This window comes from Coptis chinensis, chromosome 1 (genome assembly GCF_015680905.1).
Source record: "Coptis chinensis isolate HL-2020 chromosome 1, ASM1568090v1, whole genome shotgun sequence".
NCBI classification, from domain to species: Eukaryota; Viridiplantae; Streptophyta; class Magnoliopsida; order Ranunculales; family Ranunculaceae; genus Coptis; species Coptis chinensis.
In genome coordinates, this window is record NC_141456.1 from 33,992,731 (window position 1) to 34,005,451 (window position 12,721).

Genomic DNA, 12,721 nt, shown 5'->3' on the forward strand with positions numbered 1-12,721 from the left:
GGTTATGCTCTTACATGGGAATTTGAATATTTGGGTCTATGAGGCGAAAAACCTACCCAACATGGATATGTTTCATAAGACCTTAACCACAAACAAAATTGAAGGGAATGTATCAAAGGTAAACAGTGATCCCTATATCACTGTTTGAGTGGCCAATGTTGTCGTCAGCAGAACGTACGTTATTAGTAATAACAATAACCCAGTTTGGACACAACATTTTAGTGGTCCTTGCTTATCAAGCATCACGCCGCGCGCATTTTGTTGTTAAGGACAGTGATATTGTGGGGTCCCAAGTTATTGGAGTCGTGGCAATCACAGTAGAAAATATAATATCAGGAAACAAAATTGAAGGATCTTTTCAAATCCTTAATATGTCAAACAGGAAGCCATGTAACCCTGGAGCTATATTGAAGATATCTATTCAATACATACCAATTGAGAGATTGACTACCAGGAGTTCTAGGTACATACTTCCCTCAGCCAAGGAGGGAAGCTAACATTATACCAAGATGCCAATGTTCCTGACGGTTTCCTTCCAGCTTTGAAGCTCGAAGGTGGGGTGCCTTATGAGTACGGGAAATGTTGGTATGACATATTCAATGCAATTAGTCAAGCCTGGCGCTTGATTTATATTACTGGTTGGACAGTGTACCACAAAGTTTGATTAGTTCAAGATGTTGCTTCTGGATCAGATGTCATTATAGGGGATTTTCTCAAGTCCAAGTCGCAGGAAGGTGTGAGGGTGCTGCTTTTGATATGGGAAGATCCTACTTCAAGAAGCATCTTGGGTTTGGATTCATGATTGTAGCCGAACTTCACTGCCTGAGGAAGATCTCCTGGACTAGCAAGGAAGTATACGGTCTAATTCCCAGGCCTACATAAGGACTTCTTCTACCAAAAGAATCCTATTTATACTTAACTTCCTAAACAAACCTATCTAATAAGAATCCTATTAATACTAAACTTCTAATGACATAAGAAAACCTAAACAAACCTATATATATAAAAAACCAACGATCCTCCTAACACAAAACAAAAAACAAAGGTAAACTTTCAGTTTTTTCTTTTAGTCTAATTTACATTAGTTTTACATATATAACTGAGTTCTTTTTCTTTTTTTCATTGCATACAATAGAAGATATTCAATCAAAGCTTAAGAAAGAGTTAACAAAAATGGATAAGGTAAACTATTTTTTTTTTCCAGTATCTTATTTAATAATTTTGTTGATTTCTTTTTATGATTCAACTGATGATAAAAATAATAATAATAATAATAATAATAAAGTTTAAACACATGAGATATTAGCGTAAGCGTGTAACGATTTATTTTTTATTATTCTTTTAATTCAAAATTATATTGAACTATATTGAACTTAAGACCTGTATTAGTGTAACAACCACTCACTATTAACTGTTCCTGGAACCCCTCTTACCCCTCCTCTTTATAATTATTCTCAATATTGTGAAATCAGTGGGACTGTGGGAGAGATAAGTCTCGAGTTGAAGCTATTGAATCAATCAATCCAACATGACAATTATTGATGAAATTATATGAAATATAAGAGCAGACCTAAGGAGAACATATCAACTTTCAAATCATCCATATGCTTTAAAATTTATTTCAAGGGGGAAAGGTGTGTGTGTATAAGGTACGGTATAGTATATATATGTAACTAGAGTATAAGAAAATGCATGTTTTTATATCAAAATTATGTAATGCTGGAACAAAGTTTAGTGGTATATATATACCTGCACCTATTCACTATAGCCCACTTTGACACACATTTGCTATCCTCCCACAAAGCCTACAAAACAGTAAAAGATCCATCAATAAAACAAAACCTAAAATTTGCATGTTCTAAAAATACCAAATTACTATATGCCCTGACAATGGTGATACTGCATATTTCTGTATAATATAAACTAGTGTAATTTTTAAAATGCAGCTCATGGATTATGAAACCAAACACAAAATTTCACTCAAGACAGCGTTGAGGGAAATTCTAATCAAGGAAAAAATTCATGGAGAACCAGTTTACATATCAAATATTGAAAACAACCAATACGCTGCAGATGTCATAATAGATTTGCCGATAATGAGAGAAATCTTCAAAAATCCGAATTATCCTATAAGCCAATCATTTCCGGGGACGTATCAAACTAAGAAAGTGGACTCAGAAAATGCAGCTGCAGGAAACGCTATCCACTTTCTACAGCAGGTATACAAATTTAAGGTTTTAGACGTCAACCACAAAGAAGTCATTACTAAACGTGAAGAGCTACAAGCAAATACTAGAGAAAAACAACTTCATCAATATATTGAAAACTTGAGAAAAGAAAATGCCTATTTGAATTCAATAAATGAAGCATTGCTTATAGGAGGACCAAATTGGGATATGGACTACCTAAGCATCCCAAATAATCCATCAGATTTGGATGAGGATTAACGTAGTGTTTTTCAAGCTGAATTCTATATTGGATGAGGATTAGCACAGTGTTAGATCCATCAAATTTATGTTTTTGTTTTTTCAATTTGAATTATCTATAGTTCATCATAACTTAATGAAAGACATATACAGAGTCGTTCAAAATTTTCTTTTGATGACATTAAGAACCTATTTTGGCTTGACTCCAGCTAAGGTCATCTGAAACAAAACCTTTTGCTCCTCACATGTTAGCCTACCCCCATATGTATGACCCCCTAAGTCGGTCTTTGGCGGGTGGTTGTGACGACCACATTCAACACTCACCTTCCACTTATCATCACGACCAGGCAAGTAAATCCCCCTAAGCAAGAAGGGACAATCACACTTCTTTGTGCCACTCTTTATCTTTCTTTTCTTTTTCTCATGTTGATCCTTCACTATTTTCTTATGCCTTTCAAAGTTCACGTCATAGTCAATACTTATTCCAATTTGATTTCCTTCTTTCCAATTTCCAGAACAGCCGTAAAAAGGATATACACACGGCTAATAATGAGGCCGACACGGTTAAGTGGACCAATAAATCTGTTCACATGTTAGCCTACCCCCATATGTATGACCCCCTAAGTCGGTCTTCGGCGGGTGGTTGTGACGACCACATTCAACACTCACCTTCCACTTATCATCACGACCAGGCAAGTAAATCCCCCTAAGCAAGAAGGGACAATCACACTTCTTTGTGCCACTCTTTATCTTTCTTTCCTTTTTCTCATGTTGATCCTTCACTATTTTCTTATGCCTTTCAAAGTTCACGTCATAGTCAATACTTATTCCGATTTGATTTCCTTCTTTCCAATTTCCAGAACAGCCGTAAAAAGGATGTACACACGGCTAATAATGAGGCCGACACGGTTAAGTGGACCAATAAATATGTTCCTACTATTTCTTATATAGTTATATCATCAGCAAAAAAAAAGGTAACATTCGAAACTGACGGTTTCATCAGCTTTTTACCACCTCTCAAAAGTCAAAACCCCCTAATCCTAGATTCCATCTCCAAAAAAATTTGTATCAAACTTTTACAATCAATGGATTCTTTCAATAGATACACCTCTCAAAACTACGCACCATCAGCACCCACGTTACCCGATAATTACGGAACAAGAACCACTTTCTCCACCAACCCAACCTAATTGCAAAGTAACATAGTATACTATATATGTCCTCAATAAAGCCTTCTAAACTGACAGACCCCAAAGAATACAACTTCTTAGTTAATAAAAGTGATATGGACTCTTGAGCACAAACTGTGGATAGTTGAATATTCTAGGATCATTCTCTTTACTAATGGCATGCCCTTTACATTAATTCTTTAACTAGAGGTGTATCCAGAAGCAAAATTATGATCCATCAAATTTAGTGTTTCTAACCTCAATAATGCAACAATCTTTTCCAATCATTTGCATTTTGTTGCCATAACATAATATACAAGTATATTACACAACCGCGATAATTCAACAAAAATATTCTAACAAGTGTATCAGTCAAATAACTGAGGCCAAAAAAAGAATGCTCAATATTACTCAATTATATACTTTTCTAGAACATACAATGCAAATTAAACCCTAATTAAGAAATTATAATCAAGAAAACAAATTAATAATGCGAAAAAAGATACTAACCTGTGCAATCATTCTGTGTGAAACCTTTCTTAAGTAGCCTAGATCCGGAAACACATAACACTGAATCCATCGGCGAACTGACCACGCAACATTTATCTCCTAGATGTAGAAAGAGATGCTCAGATGCCCATATGACGCCTGGGAATTGAACCTACAATAAACTGCAACTTCACGCTAGATGTCAAACACCTTTGCTTGCTAAAACATTCTCAACTGCTTTGTCCGTCTCCATGGTAACATCATCATCTTGACTACTAATATTCTTCTCATAAACTTTCAAATCTGGATCTTGATTAAAAACTGCTGGGGTGGAAGTATTCTTGGTTAAATCTTTGTCAATATCATAAACCCTTGAAAAGTGATCACTATTGTTTTGCTCCTCTACCATTGAATCAAGAAACGTCCAAGATTTTGAAGTGTGAGTAACATTCACATAATCAGATACATATCTTACCATGAAGATTGGAGCAATTTAATGTGAAAGGAAGCTGCGTGGGAAAAAGAGGTAGCAATTCAAATTTGAATTGAATTTGATATACAGTACCCGCTTAAAACATATGTTATAATTTGTTGGGCCCAGGCCCAACAGTAATAGTATACTTATAGGTTTCTAAACCCAATAGCTTCTACCTAATTTTAAAAAAAAATCTAATTTAAAATAAGGTGATTTAGCTTTAGGTTGTCCCAATAATATGGGTATTTGCATTGGACCCAAAGTTTTACGTTTCTTAGCTTTAGGTAACCCTATCGTTAGTTAATGATTCATTTATCAAGTTTGACCGTCTATTGTGGTGTGTCTGGTGTTATGCCCTTTCAAAATGCAACAACTACCCCTCACACGTTTTGCACGTGCCCACACCATAAAACTAAAAATCCAAATTTCAAAATACCCAACACGTGTCATAATCCATGCTCCTAATAGAGTGGAGGCTGCAAAAAAGGAGAAGCTTGCTGTTCCAAAATATCAAAATTTAAGAGATATACAAAACTAAAAACCTATGAAAAGTGAACTTCCAATCACTTAGTAAAACATAATCTATTAACCTAAAAAAAAACAATTTAACTACACCTATCGAAAAACCAGGTAGCCTATTTTCTTCCTCTTCTTTATTATTTACAATTATTTATTGACTTCATTTTATTATGTATATTGCAGATAATGGCGTATAAAAATTACAGCTTATGTAAAAAAAAATGCTAAAGGAAATTCTAGAAGCAGGACTTAACATTCAACAAGATCCGGTCTACAACACAGAATTAGAGAGCGGACGATTCAAAAGCATTGTAACATTAAAGGTACCAAAAGACTTATTCTTTAACAGTGAAGACGTCATAGTTAAAGAAATTGATGGAAGCCCAACATATTATGTTGCAAAAGCAGAGGATTCAGTAGCTTTTCACGCAATACAGTTTATAAAGGATGAACGTGATATGGAAATTGAATACTTCAATTTCAAAGAACTTATGAAGAAAAGAATAGAAGTTGAAGAGAAACAAAATCAACTCGACATCCTCAAAAATATTATGCTAGATTGTTTGGTTGATGATAAACACAACAAAGATAAAATATATTATCTCGAAGAAAAAATTAAAGGAATGAAGGGCATGGAGAGTTCCATAATAAAGAAAAGAAAACCATGAGGATTAGTACTTTAATACCAAAACTTTATTATGTTGGTCACATAGTATTTTTTTAATGGCCGAGGTTTGACGCTTCTTATTTATGAAAGTTTGTAACTATTGAGTCCGTTAATTTTTAGTTTAAATTTATAATATTAGCATGCTCGCTTTTCCAATTCGACTACTTCAAGTTATATTGTGTTCGATATCAAAAAAATATAAGTCATTTGTCACCTTTGGAGTAGGTATTCGTATCATAGCATTGTTTCGTTTGCTGACCTTCTAAAAGAAGTGAGTAATTGTAAATAAGTGGATGCCCTGAACATTCAACAAAATAAATCTTTGATGCGGTGTCTTCCAAATATTAATGAGATAGTGAGTTCTTCCTTCAGTATTCTAATGCCAAATACCAAATGATCTTTAAAAAAAAACACACCATTGGAAGTGCGAAAGAATTAGGCAGTCAGCAACATTCTTAGATGTCTAGATTTTTTTAGTATTATCGGACGGTTTTGCAACTCCATTATATAAACTCTCCTAAATCACCACAAATTACCACAAGAGCACAATCGATTATGAAAATGGTGAAACCTCATGTTATCCCTCAACAATCTCTCTCCTCAGAGACACACCACACATCACAGTGTGGAAATCCTCACACACTCTGAGTTTCTTTACAATCCTAATGGGGATTCCAACAGTCGTAGTAAATAGTCCAAATGATATATGTAAAAGATCCTCCAGTGCTTCCTTGATCTCTTTTGACTTTGGGTGCGTAATGTCACCAGCAAATAACTCATGTAAAATCCCATCCTCTGCTTCCATTAAGCTGCAGCCAGGGTTCTTTCTGACTCCTTTTTCTCTAATCAGGATTTCCATGGTTCCGACAAGCACCAAAGAGTGCTCCACACACGCCTCAATAGGCATCGTCGCTGCAAGGTTTAAGGCTTCTTCCAAGTGTCCAGCACAACCAAGAAGATCTACCATTACTACGTCAAAAAAAACCACCAAGAAGATGAATATCTAGATTTTGGGTATATTCAGATTTTGGGCAATGCCTAGCCACATGACTCATTCGGACAGTCATGACCCAGGTGGCCAGTCTTCCTGCAATTGTTGTATGCCTTATCATTTGTGCAGTCAACAGCTATATGGCCAGTCTTATAGCAGTTGTTGCAAACCCTGAGGTCACCAGGTGGTAGAGAAGGCGCGCTGAATCTTTGGCAATGTGACCCGAAATTTTACCGAAAAGTATGGCATATCACCTCATTTTGGTAGTCAACGCCCCATGTGGCGGGCTCACGACAATTCCAGCACAATGACTTAGTGGAACACTCAGCAGCTGCAATATGCCTGATAACAATGCCAAGGAAAGATAACATATCCATATTAAATTTTTTGGATGTAGATGGAGGAGGAAAACACAGGGTAGGAAATCAAAATTATATTTTGTGGGATTAAGGTTTGTTCTGATATTTTACATGAGTACAGAACAACATGTAAGGTTGGCTTAGGGGATGAAAGTTTACAAACAGCAAAATTAAACACAAATACAAATCAATGGAATTACCATATCAACTATATTAGCTTTAGATATATAATTTCAAAATCAAAACAATGTTTATTTTCCGGATAAGCTAGAAAGCATCCTTATTACAATAGCTTTGACCAAAACTGAAAGATACTTAATAAACTTGGATCAAGTTTTGACAAACTTGAGTTGTGACAGGAGCTGCTCTGTTCTGTACTCACTGAGTAATCATCAAAATGTCTACTGCAGGCATTAGGGCTCATCTTTGCTAATAACATGTGGCAGAAATAGTTTTGCTTTAGTTCTGCGTAATGATGTGGTGAATATCTTTGATCTGCCCTTTAAACATGATCGTTGGTTAAATAGCCATTCCTACTCTTTGTACTCCCTCTAGATTGCCCAAAATCCATTTCCACAACCTTGACATTGTCTTCAATGTATTTATCCATTTACATGCAGAAAAATCAGATTGCAGATTAAAGGGTGAAGAAATAATCTTTAAACATGGGATTTTCCATATTCCAAGTTAGCTATCTATGTTGAAAAAATGTCTCTCTGTATAGCAATGAAGAAGTACCTTAGTAATCCAATTACAGTTTGTAAAGCTCAGGCAACTAGAACATCCTTCTTTATGTTTGGGGATGACTGGACCAAATTCCCAATCACACCAACCTGACATGCACAAAAAATAATTCTGAAAATGATATAAACGTATTAATAAAATAAAATAAAAAAAGGAAAAAATATCAGTTATGCCTCATGCACTCATCTGTCCTAACCTTAAGATTGTTCTTACTGTTAAACAAGATCTCACAAATAGATTAAACAAGTACATAGTACTAGAAGTTGCTAAAGTTTAGCGATGAGTTCAACAGTTTCACTAGATGTTATAGAATACGAATAATTGAACTACGGTATGTTCCAACTAGATGAGAAACGGCAAAAATAATTTCATATATGTGTTATAATTACAAAGCAAATACAAGAGCTTCACCTTCGTTTCCAGCAGCACAGTCCATATCCACATCTGTATTTAATTTAAGAGATTTAGACGTGAAATCAATTGGTATGTTGAAATAACCAACCTCAAACATGAAAAAGAAAAGAAAATCCTCAAGTCTATACATGAAAAATATAATGGGCTTAAGCCCATGTTAAAGACACCAAACCATATTTGCGACATTAGCCGAATAGTACAATTATAGATATACATGAAATTAGAATAATACACAAACTAAACTTCTAATCAAATAGGGATCCCTAATCAATTTAAAACTATAAATACACCACAACAATGCCTCAAGTAAAATAATTTTAAGAAAACTTATCATCATAAACAAGGATTCAGAGCTACTACAAAAAAAAGGTACACATTCCAATAAAAAAAAAATCAATCTTATTAGATTTTTTTAATAATATTAGTTAACATGTGTTATTTTAATCCATGAATTAAGCATAAATATTTGAACAAATAGTTGTATGAATAGGTTGAACCAATTGAACCATCGATATTCTATCCGTAGGTAAAAACACAATAGCAGGAATACCAATGACAGTGGAATAAGCAGAAAATAAAACAGTCATACCCAAATTTCACTAATCCCACAATTTAACCAATAAATCATTCATACCCAATGTTTCGTTGCCATACCTTTCAACCCAAAACAAATTAGAATTAGCTTCAAAGGAAATAACAATATGGTCACCCATTCATTTTTACTCCAAATGCCACATCCATAAGGCAGAGTAGTTTTACCAATACATGAATCAAATAAAGTTTTCCAATATTGCCTATCAAATTTTTATAATTCTGTCATATCATGTCTAATAAGTTGATATAATGTTCTAAATATGGATCTACAAGAAGCATAAAAGGTACGATTTTTTAAAACAAGTATCTTTTTTTTTTTTTTTGTGTGTATTGCTACATTTAGTTATTTCGATTAAAAAAATAATCTTCTACTTACTACAATGTGAACATAACATTTTTTTTCTTAGCTATCTTATACAAAAACACATAAAAGGATCACAATGGAGATGAGAACAGAGCAATATTCAGGAGGGATTGAAGTGTCATTCAAATCTATGCTAGAAGAAATAATGAAAAAGCTAAATCTGGATCAACCTGTTTACGAAAGTTCAATACATAACGGAATGTACAATGGAAGCGTCAGGGTGAGAAATGATGTAGTTGGTGTGGAAGGTGCGTCTGAAATATCCATTGAAGAGACTGAAAACACTGCAGCAAGATGGGCAATTGAATTTACACAAAAAGTTAATGAATTCGAAGTTGTTGACTACCACTTCAAGGAGTTGAAAATCAAGCGAAAGTTCTTCAAAGAACAACAAGAAAGAATCGAATTCCTCGAGAAATCAATGAATATCAAACAACGAACAAAGGCAAGTTTTTTTATTTAATATGATTTTTCATATGTTATATATAACTAACTTTTTAAAGTTTAGGTTTGAAGAATTGAAGCACGTCGCGGAATATCCAGTACAGATATTAGAAGTATTATTTTAGACAATACCAAACTCATGATCAAGGAGAATAAAGAACGGTACTCGAGTCTCAACAAATTCAATAAAAAGGTAAACAGATTTAACATTCATATTTTTTTGCTTAATTGTAATTTTGAAGTGTTTTACTAACAATAAATTGATCTATAAATTGATGCAGTGAATTCAATTTCAAAAACTTATCCCTCTAAAATTCAAAGATACGCTGATGCACTGCACCAAAATATTAAAGATAGACAACCCAGAATTTTACAACGAAATATTGGGAGAAAATCAATACAGATGTCAAATATCAATTGACGTTCCAATCTTTAACATCAAAGATAATCACCAATTAGAAGGAAATTCAACAACTCGAGAAGATTCAGAAAATTCAGCATCGAAAAAAGCAATTGATTTTCTACGCAGTGAGATAGGCTTTGAAGTAGTACACTATAACTACGAAGAAATAGAAGAAATTTGCAACAAACTTGAGATTGCAGAAAAGAACGACTTGCCTAGAAATCAGTGCATACAAATTCAAGAAAAAGAAATTATCTAAAGGCAATTATAAAGAGGGAATGGTAGAGTTATGATTCTCTCTACATAATTATATGTTCGATCTTGGAGATGAGATGACTTATCAGACATTTTTACATATATGGAATCATATTTTTAGTAATAAATGTAATCATTTTTTAGCCAAGGTTTTGTGTACAAATGGAGTTTAAGAGCTATCCCCAATCATCAAACCACAGGGAAAGAATGACAGGTATCTTTGAACAGATAAATTGCTCTAATCAATATATATTACAAAAATAAAATCAGAGATTAACTAATGGGTTTTATCAATGTCTGCTATTTCCTTTTAATTTGAATGAGTGATTAAAATAATTTTCATATCTCATAGCTATGTATAGTTGCTAATATTATTTAGAATAATCTAATATAACGGCACCCGTTCGTAGGACGGGTTCGAAAACTAGTAAAGTTTTACGTACGTACTTATTTTAAGTTAACTCGAGTAGCTATTTTTAAGTTTTATGTACGTACTTAGTTTTAAAAAAAAAATTAGTGTACTTTTTTTTTATATGCTTGGTTTCTGGCTGGCTCACCCTCACTTAAATTATGGATTGCAACTACCCAATAGCAATGTTTCTAGTGGTGGAGGGGCCAAAAGTTAAGGTTTCCGTTACAAAGTCTCTGGGCCTCTATGAAGGAATTGTCACTCGTCACCTGTGGTACCCCTGGGCGTGGCCCAAAGAGGGACTATGATGGAAAAATGCCTAGCCCGGATATGGGTAACCGTTGCGCCATGATCTCACTTCGCTTAAATAGTTGTCCAAAGATTTTGGTTATAAGTAACTGATCCACAAAATCCTAACATCGAGATTTTTTCCAGATCGTTTTATTGTGGGGTTGGTGAGAACTCCACAGTTAAGCCTGCTCGAGTAGGAGTAGTCCAAAAATGGATGAACTCCTGAAGCTGTTGCAAATCCACAACACTTACTATATTTTACTTTGATCAAATCAAAATTGACTCGTATCCCCTGTTGGTGTACATTCCCAATAATTTGGTTGCAAAACCCAAACACACAATGTTGTTTCCGACTGGCACCATATAATTCTTAGCCAGCAAATCCAACGATACATTACCGAACTGAAAAGGCAACACTGGGAACCTTAACCGTGGTTCTAGACGTTAGATCAAAACAAGTGTCGAATAGACCGAATCGTCCAGTAGTTGGTAGCCCTTGACAAACGTATTCAGGTCTAAAGCGAGTCACAACCGCTCCCGAGTCTACCAAGACTCCACCTGATCCACTCAGATTAGTTGCAAAGACTGATGATGAAATAGGCAGCATTTGTCCACCAACACTTACTCCTGTTAAACCAACGTAATAGAAAATGGCTATTCTACTGTTCCGAAACGATGGAGTAGTAATAGCGTCGTTGAATGTAGCAATTGAGCCGAACTTGAGAGTCCAAGACCTGGTGGAGTCTTTATCAACGAAGACAATAAGAAGAGGGTTTGTTTATTTGTGACGGAAATGTGAGCGAGCTACGACAAGTCCTAATATACCCACTGCGCAACAAACAAACCGCTGTTATTGCGATATCATTAAACACGGAGTTATCTACCACACAGACTTATGTTTTTCTTTGTATTTTGACTTGATACAAGTAACTTGAAGTAACTGGTGACAATCTGCAGCAGCACCGATCCAACAAAACTATGAGCTAACTAGCCAAAACACATATACCAACTTTTATAGACGCTTGGACTTATGGATTTAAATATTTAACTAGCTCAGCTTCCTGAGCAAATCTCTAAAAATGGTAACTCAAAATGGTTAGGCGTCCACTAAACTGCAGATCTAGCCAAAGTTAGTCCTGCCAGATACCTTTAACTTGTCTGTATTAAGATTCCGATAGCACTGGTCATTTAAAGAACAAGTCTTAGCACTGGTCATTTAAAGGTCTTAGGTCTGAAGGGAGGAACCTCGTGAGGAAGCTTGCAAGTGACCAGATACAGATCACACCAAGAAACTGAAGGACATTCAAAAGGGTCCCAAGCGAGCGGTTGATAGCCAAGTTATGTGAGGTTGTCTCAGCTCCTCGCACAGTGAAAGACAGGGCTGTTACCAGCTGTGCCGCTCTATTCAATTGGTGTAGCCTATAAACCTGTACAAGTTTCAAAAAAAAAATTAAAAACCAGTTAAAAGTTGTAAATTTAAAATGTACCCACTAAAAGAAAAGTATATTGGACTTGTATAGCCGTTTAAATTATGGAACATAAGATCCAATGCATGAACTAGCAGATTAAACAAATTACTTTTCGTGTCTTGTTTGTTCTTATCTTTCTTGCTGATTACAAAGTCAATACATTGGTTCCAGGAAGCACGGAGACAGTGAGCCCTACAGACTAAGGCACTTTACCCAAAGGACAAACCCTAATAAAAGAT

At 34.8% G+C, this 12,721-nt stretch overlaps 1 protein-coding gene and 1 long non-coding RNA gene across 4 annotated transcripts in view; both read right to left on the minus strand.

Annotated features, from left to right (window-relative positions):
• LOC147523604 (uncharacterized) overlaps positions 1-12,721 on the minus strand; it is a 32,810-nt gene that overhangs the window by 17,487 nt on the left and 2,602 nt on the right. For 2 of the 3 annotated variants that reach the window (XM_086599180.1, XM_086599178.1), the window contains exon 5: positions 11,847-12,440. In XM_086599180.1, coding sequence (XP_086455306.1) covers positions 12,216-12,440 — 225 coding nt within the window. In that variant the 3' untranslated portion in view covers positions 11,847-12,215. Of the gene's footprint in view, positions 1-11,846; positions 12,441-12,721 lie in introns of those variants that run through there. The other variant, XM_086599188.1, reaches the window with a different exon arrangement.
• Positions 11,252-12,218, minus strand: LOC147523605 (uncharacterized). Its single transcript, XR_015216493.1, has 2 exons — positions 12,161-12,218; positions 11,252-11,841 (listed from the first exon to the last, which is right to left on the minus strand). It is a non-coding gene; the product is annotated as an uncharacterized LOC147523605 (long non-coding RNA).